General features: G+C 45.1%; 1 protein-coding gene across 2 annotated transcripts in view; it reads left to right on the forward strand.

Moving 5' to 3' along the window:
• The window catches only part of LOC142251355 (diacylglycerol kinase eta-like), a 238,719-nt gene that overhangs the window by 32,093 nt on the left and 192,559 nt on the right, over nucleotides 1-14,067 (forward strand). For both annotated transcript variants that reach the window (XM_075324067.1, XM_075324066.1), the window contains exon 2: nucleotides 10,782-10,995. In XM_075324067.1, the coding sequence (XP_075180182.1) occupies nucleotides 10,804-10,995 (192 nt within the window). In that variant the 5' untranslated portion in view covers nucleotides 10,782-10,803. The remainder of the gene's footprint in view (nucleotides 1-10,781; nucleotides 10,996-14,067) is intronic.

A 14,067-nucleotide genomic window follows, 5' to 3' on the forward strand; every position in this document is an offset into this window, starting at 1 on the left:
GCTGTAATATTTGTATACTTTTTCACTTCATCCTCAACCCAGGAGATGTGGCATGATCAGACCATGTCCCTGTACGGTCAGACACGGCCATTACTCAGTACACAGTAGGGACATATTTTAAGATTATCTCAGCACAGGAACGTTATTTTTAAATCACATCCAATTGGGGAATTTAATATTATTCCAAGATCTATTGATTATTACTTACAGCAAGATGGAATTGCAGCTGTATATTGTAAGGTAATGGCTGGATGGTAAAACTGCACACTAGTGGCTTGCATAGAGCACTGTTCACACTGTTCTTGCTGTAAGTAATGATATTCTTTCTTTTTTGCTTTTTGATATTATATATAGTGTAGGGACCTACAAGCATGAGGTTCCCGTGACGAGGGTTGTAGGCATACGTCTTATGGCCATAACGCTAACAAAAAATCTCATATATTTTTTTGTACAGGATACAGCCAGGCCCCTTTTTGTTAGGCCTTGCCATTAGAGTTTCTGTCCCTATGTAGCGCGCAGTGGGGGTACGGCTTGGCAGCCCGCCTGATCTAATAGTATGGGCGTCACCTAATAGGCTGCGGGTTTGTGACTGTGCGTCTGCTAGTGTGAACAGTGCTCTATGCAAGCCACTAGTGTGCAGTTTTACCATCCAGCCATTACCTCCTCCATATTTGAAAGTGAGTGTGAATGGCTCCCCCTGCACCTGTGTTGCCTCCACCTAGTGGGGGTTTAGCTGTATCCTGCTGGAGTAGTAGTAGTTTTTTGGCCTGAGCAATATACAGCTGCAATTCCATCTTGCTGTAAGTAATGATATTCTTTCTTTTTTGCTTTTTGACAAGATCTATTGATTAAAATCAACTTTAAAATAAACCTTGTTCGAAGGGAAAACCCCTTTAAGTATAAAAAATACTGAAAGATACTAGCTGTAACAAAAAAAAAATAGTTTATTTTGGGAAAAAAACCACTAAACACTCCTATCCCTACTTAATACACTATAAAACTATTTCATTATTTATCTCGCATGGTACATTGCGTAAAAAATAAATGCATTGTTTTGTTTATCCTGCTTCCCCCCCCCCAAAAAAAATAAATGGAACAAGCAGTAATTAGAAAGTTGTATGCATACTAAAATAATAGCAAAAAAGGAAGAAAAGAAAAAAAACAGATTGGTCTGCAAAACAAATCCAATCCTTCAGAAAGCTCTGTAAATAGAAAAAAAGAAAAAGTTATAGCTATCAGAATATGGTGATGTGGCGCCCTGGCCTAGCCAGGTCGTCACAGATAACACACAAACACCCACCCCCATTAGACAGGGACACCCACGAACTTGTGGGCTTGTAAATAAGTTGAGGGGTAATATTCCGTTGGAGCCGCCTCCGGAGAAGCAGATTGGCGGAAGGGCCCGCAGCAAAGCAGGCTGGGGCCCGGCCACCACCAGGACCGGTGGCCATCCTCCGGGGGTCAGGGGTCCCCCAAGGACGTGGGGTCCCCTGAAGTGACAGCCGAGTGCGAGTAACCGTACCCGTTCCCGCTCGGGCAGCCTGAACCTGGACTGAGGTCAAGGGGTGCTGCCCACTTCTTAGGGGCAGCATCAGGGCTAGGTTGCTTGGGTGGGAGAGCGGAAGACATCCGTCCGTCAGTTATTATTAAAAATGTTATATATGTGCAACGTTTGAAGTGTCCTAACAAAAATGCTTATGTTTAAAATGTTTTACATGTTATTTATATCTTTTTACAGTTTTGAAAAATAAAACCGGTGATGGACGGGCAGCCCGCGGACGGTCTGCATTTCACCAAGGGGGAATGTGGCGCCCTGAAAAACCAGGTCATCACAGATAACACACAAACACCCAACCCCCCAATAGACAGGGACAACAACCAAACAAAAATCCTTGTTGCCTCCCTCCAGTGTCTGATGTCCACACCAGGTGGGGCGGAGCTAAGCGGTTGGCTCCACCCACCGAGGAGTTCACAGGCCTGGAGGCGGGAAAAGTGACAGTTGAGTGTTGAGTAGTGAAGAGTGAGGAGTGAACACTTGGGTGTCTGGGTTTGTGGCCCAGGCACCAATAGCAAGGTTGGCAGACAGTGGTGGCCATCTGCAGGAGTGGTGGAGTAACGCGGAACCGTAGGACCAGGGACGGGCGACGGCCCGCTGGTACCGACCGGGGAGCGAAGTGAAGCCAGCACACACGGGCAGGGCCATCGGACCCCGACCAGGCTTGGAGCCGCCGTCAATAGTCAGATCCGAATGTGACTGGAACCCCAGGGGTTTCACAACAGCAAAAGTCCCGATTGAAGGCAACCGCCAACACCGTGAGGGTATACAGCTACCGCCTAAGGCTAGAGACCCAAGGGCCAGCGTCTGCGGGCAAACGGGCTCCTCCGGTACCCATACACCGGGGAGCGGACTACCGTTGGGAATCCATAGTAGTCAGAAAGAGAACATCGAGGTGCAGGGAAAGACAGCTGCCATCACCTGTCCGGGGAGAGACACTGCAGCCGGCTGCGGGACCCGTCCATCCAGCCGTTTGGTTTACCGAGGACTTTGTACCTTTCTTGCTGAGTGAGTACATCCGTGCCATCCGGCACGGCGCCGCGCTGTCCCTGCAACCCTGCACCTCACCAACCCTGCCTCTCCGTCACATCACCTGGCCCCGGGACCACCGACCCCTACCCACGGAGGGGGAAAACAACATCCCAGCTGCTCCCTACCATCGCTCCCGGGATCCCCGTCACCAGCAGCGGTGGTGCCCATCTTCACCACGACCCGTGGGTGGCGTCACGGACTAAATCCCCCAAACCAACCACCCCTTTCACTCACGGGCGAGGAGCGCCGCTCGAGTTTCTGGATCCGGCCCACCGCTCGAGCCACCGAGCAGCCATCGCAGCAGCGCCGTACCCGAGCGTTTGCGAAAGTGCAGCAGCGACGGCGTCCTCCCGGCCCGCGACAGTGACCATATTTTTTTTTTTAAGTGAAAAAAAGTTTTCATGTCCCACCAACAAATCGAATAAGTAGGGATTAAAAACTCCAAATCTTATCAATGAAAATAACAGGTTATCCCGCAAATAAAAACAAGAACAAGTCTTCTCTTTATATAGAAAAACATGGCAATAAAAAAAGTGTTTTTTGGCTTTTTTTTAAAGAATTGACAAGTTACATCACATGAAAGCCTTATGTGTCTAATATATGTTTTAAAAAATTTGTGTTTGTTGCTTATAGCAACAGTGTTCGACGCACGCGGGAAAACAAAATGGCGGAGTCTAATGCGATGTTCACAGCAACTGAGAGCAGAGGAGGGATACATATCTTGTTTCTGCAAGGAAAGTCCCTAAAAGATATTCATGGTGATATGTCGCAGACATTGGGGGATCAATGCCCTTCATATTCCACAGTTAAGAACTGGGCTGCCAAAATTAAAAGGGCCACTTCAGCACTAATGATGAGGAACGTCCTGGACGACCGAGAGTGGTTGTTGTTCTGGAGATCGTCGATGCTGTGCACAACCTCATACTGGAGTACCACGAATTTCAGCTAAAGCAATAGCAGACATCATGGGGATTTCCCGTGAACATGTTTATGTCATTATCCATGAACATTTGGACTTGAGGAAGCTATCTGCAAAGTGGTCCCCAAATGTTTGACAACAGATCAGCGAAGCATGCGAGTGACAACTTCCCGGTCCATTTGTCAGCGTTTCTGGACTGAGAAGAACTTCCTGGATTGATTGGTCACTATGGATGAGACCTGGATTTATTTGTATGACCCTGAAAACAAGGAGCAGTCAAAAGAGTGGAGGCACAGTGGTTCTCATCATCCAAAGAAGTTCAGTGTGCAAAAATCAGCCACTAAGGTGATGGCGTTTGTGTTCTGGGATAAGGAGGGTGTGCTGCTAGTGGACTACCTTCAAAAGGGTTCCACCATCAATGTAAGGTATTACATTAAACTTCTGGACCAATTGAAGGCAGCTCTGAAGGCCAAAAGGTGCCGGAAGCTGTCCAAAGAAATCTTGTTCCTGCAAGACAAGGCCTCCACTCACACTGCAGAAGCGACCATGGCAAAACTAGCAGAGCTGGGCTTCCAGCTGGTTGACCACCCACCTCATTCACCATATTTAGCTCCCTTCGACTATCATCTGTTTCAAACCTGAAGAAACACCTCAAGGGTACCAAATTTCACACCATTTCTGATGTCATGGCTGCTATGAATGCCTGATATGAGGCACAACTGAAATCCTTCTTGTTGCTAGGCTTACAGAACCTGGAATACCGATGTAAAACATTTGTTGACATTAGTGGAGAGTATGTGGAATAAATGTAAAGTTTCATCATCCTATCTTGTTTCTTTCTAGTTAAAGCCAAAGACTTAGCAGCCCCTCATACCAAGCAAGTGGTAAAAGGGAAGGGAAACCCTGTGTCTAGGAAAGGGGGAGATGGTGACCCACTGACCAAACCTTCCGCCAGCCCCTGGCTTCCCTCACCAAACTAGATTGGTTTGCACCTTTGCGCCGAGCAGGATACCTAACCCTGGCTGACCCTGAAATAGGCCATAGGTAAGGAACTGATGGGATAAGAGTTTAGTCAACCCCACTAAGCTCTAAAGAAGACACAAGGAAAACAAACAGAGGGAAAGTAAACAAATAACATCTCCAGATGACTCAGGGAGAGAACTGCAATAACAACAAAGTTTCTCCAGATGAATACAAGCCGACTGCTTGCACTGAAGACTTGTTAAGGGTATTAGACCTATCACCAGCACAAAGTAAGGGGGAATGAAGGTATTGAAGGACACAAGGGGAAGTGCTGAAGATTAAAAGCTGAAAATGTGAGGAAATACGCAGGGTCCTAAAGAAAAAGGGATAAACCCCAAGAAGGGAAAAAGGGAAAGTCAAAGAGCAGCTTGTGTAGCCAAACACTGCAATCTTCTACAGCCGGGAACTGTAGAAAGAGTAAGAGACACACAGAGACACAAACACACACACACACACACACACACACACACACACACACACACACACAAAAAGAGATGCACACACATACTGTACACACAGAAAGAGACACACACAGAAAGAGACACAGAAAATGACACACACAGAAAGAGACAGAAAGAAAGAGACATACACAGAAAGAAACACATACACAGAAGGAGACACACAGAAAGAGACACACACAGAAAGAGACAGAAAGAAAGACACACACAGAAAGAGACACAGAAAGAGACAGACAAAAGGAGACAAACACACAGAAAGTGTCACATAGAAAGAAAAAGACACAGACAGAAGGAGACACACACAGAAATAGACACATATGTAGAAAGAGACAAACACAGAGACACACACACACACACACAGAGAAACATACACCGAAAGAGACACACACAGAAACACATATACACAGAGAAACACCCACACAGAGACACACACAGAGACACACCGAATGAGACACAAAAGCCGACAGACACATATCCACAGAAAGAGACACCCACTGAAAGAGACACACACAGAAAGAGGCACACACGGAAAGAGACACACACAGAAACACACACACACACACACACACCAAGAAAGACACACATAGGAAGAAACACAGAAAGAGACAGACAGAAAGTAACACATAAAGAGACAGACACAAAAAGACACACACATAAAAATACACATACAGAAAGAGATACACACGGAAAGATACACATACACAGAAAAAGACACAGACAGAGACATACACAAACTGTTTGGATGTTTGAGGTAATATATTGGCTGTTCTCACAGTTACCCTGGATATTTATCAGGTGCCCTATAGCAACCAATCACAGGTCTGCTTCTATTTTGCTATGGGTCATTAATAGGAGCGCTGATTCGTTGCTATAGGCAACAAAGGACATTCTTAGTATAAGACACCTTATGTGTAAGTTAATATGATTTCAGTGGAGAGAAGGACAGAGAGAGGCAGACAGAGGGAAACAGAGCGAGAGAGAGACAGACATGGAAAAAGACAGACAGAGACAGACAGAGATACAGACAGAGAAAGAGACAGAGACAGACAGAGAGAAGGAGACAGATAGAGAGGAAGTGTGGGAGAGAGTGAGAGTAAAGGTGGTGTCACACACAGCGACGGTGACAACGACATCGCTGCTACGTCACCATTTTCTGTGACGTAGCAGCGACGTCCCGTCGCTGTTGCTGTGTGTGACATCCAGCAATGAGCTGGCCCCTGCTGTGAGGTCGCCGCTCGTTGCTGAATGTCCTGCTTCATTTTTTGCTTGTTGCTCTCCCGCTGTGAAGCACACATCGCTGTGTGTGACAGCGAGAGAGCGACGAACTGAAGCGAGCAGGGAGCCAGCTTCTGGCAGCTGCGGTAAGCTGTAACCAAGGTAAAGATTGGGTAACCAAGGGAAGCCCTTTCCTTGGTTACCCGATATTTACCTTCGTTACCAACGTCCGCCGCTCTCACGCTGCCAGTGCTGCCGGCTCCCTGCTCCCTGCATGCCAGAGTACACATCGGGTAAATAAGCAAGGGTTTACTTATTAACCCGATGTGTACTGTGGCTATGAGTGCAGGGAGCCAGCGCTAAGCGGTGTGCGCTGGTAACCAATGTAAATATCGGGTAACCAAGCCCCTGGTTACCCGATATTTACCTTAGTTACCAAGCGCAGCACCGCTTCCACCCGTCGCTGTTGGCTGGGGGCTGGTCACTGGTCGCTGGTGAGATCTGCCTGTTTGACAGCTCACCAGCGACCATGTAACGACGCAGCAGCGATCCTGATAAGGTCAGGTCGCCTGTCGTGATCGCTGGAGCGTCGCTATCATTAGAATGGGAGAGTAGAAGACAGGCCAAGAGACAGTTACTATCCCGGGCAATGCCGGGACCTACAGTTAGTATATATATATATATTACAAAGTTGCTTATTTTCCTGTTCACTTTTGATTTATGAAATAAAAATGTAAATGTTGGTTACACTTTGCACAAAGTCTAACAATCATGCAGGATGCCCCAGTCCTTACTTGCATAACCGTGGCCTTTATTTTTATGACTATACTCACAAATGTGGGTCAAGCCTGATTGCTCTGCCTCACACTATAGCCCTGGAACTTTATTTTCTGGGTGATGCCGAGAGCAGAAGGACAACAGCTTTTATATTTTGTGACGAGAAATGCTGTCTATAATCTGCTTGGATGGAGAATGCTTTTAGGACTGCTTGCACTATTATGTATTATGCTTTTCCTACAGATCAGGGCTTTACAATCCTTTTATAGCGTATTATGGTGGTGATAAGGTGATTTTGGAATAATTCCTTTCTGGTGGTCGGACTAAATTCTACATTATGTTCACATGTTGTTAAATTATTATCATCACTATGTGACTTTTTATTTCATTTGAACTGTTATTAGACTTTAGATTGATTTTTTATGGTTAACGAGTTTGCACGTTCTTAGAAACCATATAAAGCTGGGAATAATTTACAATTGAAATAAGTTTTTCAGGTTTGCATTAAATTTGGCCAAAGGCTCAAAAATAACAAAATCAGACTTATTGCTGCCTGTCCCTTGTCCTGACAACAGTAAGTGACCGCTGCAGCCAGTTATTATGCTCAGTGATTATACCAAAGCACAATATGTTGAGCCCAGTGATTGGCTGCAACACTTACTTTTGGGTAAATTTATGAAAAACTGGACAACCCCTTTTCACAGAGGCTTAGCTATGTTGCTGTTCTCATCCCTCTCCTGTATATAGGGGCGATTTGCTGCACAGACAATTACACGGCCATGGGGGCCAATGTAGACAGGCGGGTAGAGTTGAAGAAAAAGTTGTATACCCAAGTGAGCCGACTAGTATGCACCAACATTGGGAACGTGTAGAAGAGATTACGGTTGAGACATGCTTGAATCTGATGGAGAGCATGCCCAAAAGGATTCAGGCATAGGTGAAAGCCAAAGGTGAACTTACAAAATACTAACAAAGTAATAAAAATTTAGATTTTTAGGAGCAAAACAGTAACAATGCAGTGACATGACAAGAATCTGCATAACTAATCATATGCTAAAGATGCAAGTCAAATTAATGTATGAGATAGCCAAGATGGTTGTTTATAAAATGAAGGTCATCTCACATTCGAAGTTGTAGTGGATGGTGAGATATGGAGCCTGAAAGTCAAAAGTTCAAAACATTGTTACTCTTTTAGTTGTCCCAGTGTCTCACATGTGATATATATATATATATATATATATATATATACAGCAGTCTCAGTGTTTTGTGTATGATGTATATACAGCAGTCTTATTGTCTCATATGTGATATACTGTGTATACAGCAGTCTCGGTGTCTCCTCTTTGATGTATATACAGCAGTCTTAGTATTTTGTATGTGATATATACAGCAGTCTCAGTGTCTCCTGTTTGATGTATATACAGCAGTCTTAAGGCTACTTTACACACTGCGATATCGGTCCCGATATCGCTAGTGTGGGTACCCGCCCCCATCTGTTGCGCGACACGGGCATATCGCTGCCCGTGCCGCACAACATCGCCCAGACCTGTCACACATACTTACCTGTCCGGCGACGTCGCTGTGACCGGCGAACCGCCTCCTTTCTAAGGGGGCGGTCCGTGCGGCGTCACAGCGACGTCACTGAAACGTCACTGAACCGCCGCCCAATAGCAGCGGAGGGGCGGAGATGAGCGGGACGTAACATCCCGCCCACCTCCTTCCTTCCGCATAGCGGCCGGGAGGCAGGTAAGGGGAGCTTCCTCGTTCCTGCGGCGTCACACGCAGCGATGTGTGCTGCCGCAGGAACGAGGAACAACCTCGTTACTGCTGCAGTAACGAGATTTGAGAATGGACCCCCGTGTTGCCGATTAGCGATTTTGCACGTTTTTGCAACGATGCAAAATCGCTTATCGATGTCACACGCAACGGCATCGCTAATGCGGCCGGATGTGCGTCACGAATTCCGTGACCCCAACGACTCCGCATTAGCGATGTCGTAGCGTGTAAAGCCCGCTTTAGTCTCTCGTATGTGATATATACAGCCGTCTCAGTGTCTCCTGTTTGATGTATATACAGCAATTTTAGTGTTTTGTATGTGATATATATACAGCAGCCTCACCGTCTCCTGTTTGATGCATGTATAGCAGTCTTAAGGCTGCTTTACACCAGACAATCTATTGTGCGATAGATCATCGGGGTCACGGTTTTTGTGACGCACATCCGGCATCGCTGGCGATGCCGGCCTGTGTGACACCTCCTAGCGACACAGTATCGCTCACAAATCGTGAGTCGGGTACTGCTCGCTAGGTTCCATAATATCGTTTAATTTAGTTGACCATCGTTTCCGTGCTAGCACACGCCGCTCCGTGTGACACCACGGGAACGATGAGCAGCTCACCTGCCTCCCGCGGCCGCCGCCGGCTCTATGTGGAAGGAAGGAGGTGGGCGGGATGTTTACGTCCCACTCATCTCCGCCCCTCCGCTTCTATTGGCCGGCGGCCGTGTGACGTCGCTGTGACGCCGAACGTCTCTCCCACTCCAGGAAGTGGACGTTCGCTGCCCACAGCGAGGTCGCACGAGAGGTAAGTATGTGTGACGGGGGTTACTGACTTTGTGCGACACGGGCAGCGATTTGCCTGTGACGCAAAAAGGACGGGGGCGGGTACGATCGATTGTGAAATCGCACAATCGGTCGTACCGTGTAAAGCAGCCTTTAGTGTCTTGTATGTGATATATACCCAGCAGTCTCACTGTCTCCTGTTTGATTTATATACAACAGTCTTAGTGTCTCGTATGTGATATCCACAGCAGTCTCAGTATCTCCTATTTTATGTACATATAGGAGTCTTAATGTCTCATATGTGATGCATGTATACAGCAGTTTCAGTGTCTCCTGTTTGATGTATATACAGCAATTTTAGTGTTTTGTATGTGATATATATACAGCAGTCTCACCGTCTCCTGTTTGATGCATGTATAGCAGTCTTAGTGTCTTGTATGTGATATATACCCAGCAGTCTCACTGTCTCCTGTTTGATTTATATACAACAGTCTTAGTGTCTCGTATGTGATATCCACAGCAGTCTCAGTGTCTCCTATTTTATGTACATATAGGAGTCTTAATGTCTCATATGTGATGCATGTATACAGCGGTTTCAGTGTCTCCTGTTTGATGTATATAAAGCAGTTTTAATGTCTCGTTTGTGATGTATATACAGTAGCCTTGTATTATTGATTTATGCAAAAAATAAATAAAAATGCCATAAAAAAGACCTATCATTTAAATCAGATACTATGTTAAATTTATTTCTTTTTTCAATTGCTTTTTTTTATTTTCTTTTTTTCCTATTTGTCATGTCATGAGCTTTATAAAAAAAAATAGAAATTTAGCAGTTTTGTAATTGCTGAAGCTATTAAAGATACAAAAACCTGATTAAAACAATAGGTCACTTTCTGATGATGCATTCCTTTTCATCAGCTATCCTAGTGCCCCGAAGTAGCGTATATCGTGGTGGCCTAGAAGGCGTATGTCTCTTTCTTACTGTTCCCCTATGCCCCATTGAGTTTTATGGAGCAGCAGTACACATGATTGATTTTATCGATGCCATTTATTTTTACACCATTTTCGCCATTAGTGATTACTCCCAATAGTTTATTCTTTTACTATGATATCAAGTATTTATGATTTTTGCCAAATAAATAAAATATATTCTGCTTGAAACAAAAGTCTTCTTATTTGTATAGAATGTATTATTGTATTCTCTCTCTACTATTTAAGTTAATTGTGACTATTATTTGATAGGTAAAATTCAAGTTCTCAAGTCATGGCTCAGAAGTTAACTCCAGATGATTTGTTTCAAAGACCGACGAGAGATTCGGTCTCATCCCTTGACTCGGACAAACTACCCACAACTGAGACTACGGGAGAGGAATCTTCTGACAGCGAAGGAGAACAGGAGGGTATATCCCACAAACTCATCCGTAAGGTGTCCACATCAGGACAAATTCGAAGTAAGGTAAGAAGTACCATTAGCAGAATTTGCCAAAGGTTGTGTCACTATGTGATTACAGGTGTCACACCAGGTACAAGATGTCTCCCGGCGATGTAGAATACATTAGGCACTTGTGCTAGGGAGAGGGGAGTGGGGTCACCTCCTAACACTCACTTGAGGCTCATCCCTGCTCTCCCTAACATCCCTAGACGGTTCCTTCCCCCATACGCCGATCATGTGCCTGGCCCTGAACTTACCCTCACTAGTGAGGGCCTGACTCACCACTGGTATAAGACAACACAAGGTAGGAAAGACAAACAGGTGGGTAAAGACGCAACAAAAAGCACTCCTTGGTTTCTTCAGTAGGAACCTTCACAGCTGCATAGGAATGACACCACAGCTATTCAGCAACAAGCTGGTCAGCTTAGGTCTGAGCTATAGCCGGCATAGAGAGGAATGAGGAACAGGTATTTATGGCAGAAGGGAGTGGCTGCAGCTGAGGTTACAACTACCTGTTAGATCACTTCAGGATAGAAATGAACCTTAACCCATACAGTATTTGATGGAATTAAATACGCTTCAACTCAAGAAGGTAAATGATGAGTGGGCACTATAGCAGATCCGCTATTCACAATACTCTGTGCCCTTCTGATCCTACATGTTCCCGAGATCACATCAGGCCATGACACACTCGTGACAGTTTGGGATTTCTATACATGGACAGTATAAGTAAGAGGCTAGTCTAGATCAGTGGATACTTATATGTTTTGTTTACTTGAAACACTTTTTTCAATTTGGTTTAATTAAAGATTTTGCACTGTTTTGCTTTTACAGGCTCTTTGTTTCCTTAAACTGTTACCATTCATGTGGTCTGTAGTCATACATTAACTAAGAGGAGCTAAAAAAAATACAGATAGAAAACGTTACAAACTGTCCATTAAATATGGACCATCAGAATAAATTCACTGACGGATTCTCTGTTAACTCATAAGCAATAGATGCAACTGTTGAAGTAATTCTCACTTCAATTAAACGTTTCTAGGATTCATTCTACGGCACTGGTGAGAATTAAAAAAATACACAGGCATGTGATTTCCAAAGCTCTCCAAATGGTTTTTATGAGCATCATTTTTTATAGTCCTCAGAAATATAGGCGTATCATGCATAAATGTAAGCGTTTCTTACATAATAGCAAATAGTAGAATACATAACAGCATAATAAGTAAAGACACTCCCAGCATCCACCAAGCTAAGCCACATCCCCTGAACAAGTCTTTGTTACAAAAGTGAAATCCCACACCCTAAGAACAGGTTTTGGTAAGTTTGAAGATTTTAACTCCTTACTTACTTTAACACAACACAGAGGCTATAGATGGTAAATCTTATCAGAGAAATCTACTTTTTTTTTCTCCACCTGAACGAATCATTCATTTTCAAAATTCTAATTCACAGGTAAAATCTGTTTCTAGCAAATACGGATTTTTTTTTTCCCATTACTGAGATAGGAGATAATAGTTGATATTTTTAAATTTCTATCGAGAACTGTAATTGTCATTTCCACAGAACTTGCAGCAGAATGTCTGTGGATTCCGCTAGCTCCTTCTCCTCCGCCTCCTCCTTCAATCTACATAGAATTTTACAACCACCTACTGCCATCTCTCATTTCAGTAACGGGAGAATCGGCCTTCACTAAAACAGATTTTACCCATGAATTGAGAGAGAAAGATCAATTTAGGAGGAGAAAGAAGCAGATTACTCTGATAAGATATCTTAAGTAGCTACTTATTTTCATGTCAACTTTTGACTTATGAAATATAAATTAGAACAACAGCTACTCTTTAAAAATTTTGGTAAGACTTTTAGATCACCCCAGAAATGAATAGAAAAACACATATAAACACACCAACTACAGGACAGACAGACCAATTCTTATCACTCATGGGGATATAGATTGAACTTTTTTGATAACAGGTAATTATTTCAAAAGAGACCTCCAAAATAATTCAGAGTGGATTTTTACATTGCACACATAATTGAATGTTTAGGTGCCTTCTGTGACTGACTGGTATTGTACCGCCCTGGTGTTGGTCGGGCTGCTTGGATCCGGGATTATGGTGGCTTGAGGGGCCCGGACCCGGGTTGGCGGACACTTTGATCCGTGAAAAGGGGGTATTTACAGGGAAGATGTTCGTGACGCCACCTGTGGGTTGCGGTAATGGGAGTATCGCCACTGCTGTAATGAGTACCGGGGCTGATGGAGTTAAGCACCCTGATGTTAGTCCCTCCACAGGTAGGGATGGCCCCGGGCTCAGGGGTATTGGAGTTTATTTGGGAGAGCAGGGTGCAGTGGAGCAGAATATTCACTGTGGGTAGTCGTGGTGCTGGATGAGGATTATAAAGTAGACACACACGCTGCAAGTAAACCAAGTTCTCTGTGTGTCACAGTCACTGCGGGGAGCCCGTCCAGGTATCCGATCCCACCGGTGTCACTTAGCAATCCAGAGCCTACCTCCGTGCACAATTTAATTGTCTGTTTGTGGCCCCGTGACTTGAAGCTGTTAGCGTCCCGCTCACTTTGTGAAGTGTAGCTGTGCTCTTGAGGGCTGGCACTTGGGACGTCAGTATGCTTCTTTTTGGCTGGAAAACCCTGTCCTCCTTGTTATGCTGATGCCCCCAATCTCTGAGCTCTGTGGGAAAGTCCCTGTAGGTCTGCTTCCTCTACAGGTTAATTGCCAGGACGTTGAATCGGCTCCTGACCTAGGGTCCTGTACCCCGTCGTGCTGGGTACCGGTCAGTTTCTTATGGGCTTGCTGGTGCCGACAGTCCACCTAGACTATGTCCGTCGCACCCCTTTCCAATGTCACTGCCACCGGTCCCCGACTCCTCTGGTCCCGGACCACCGTCTGCGGCCCAACCTCGGTCTAGCTCCCCGGGAGCTCACTCTCCCCAGTTCCTCTCTCTTTGAGGGCTCTCAATACTGTCTTGCTTCCTCCCTCCAGTCTGCCTGACCCCTAGGTGTGTGGCCCTTTTCTAGCTAGACTAACCCACTGCTGTGTTTGAAAGGTCATGATGCGAGGTGTTGATTGGGATTTGTGG

Source organism: Anomaloglossus baeobatrachus, chromosome 9 (assembly GCF_048569485.1).
Source record: "Anomaloglossus baeobatrachus isolate aAnoBae1 chromosome 9, aAnoBae1.hap1, whole genome shotgun sequence".
NCBI lineage: Eukaryota > Metazoa > Chordata > Amphibia > Anura > Aromobatidae > Anomaloglossus > Anomaloglossus baeobatrachus.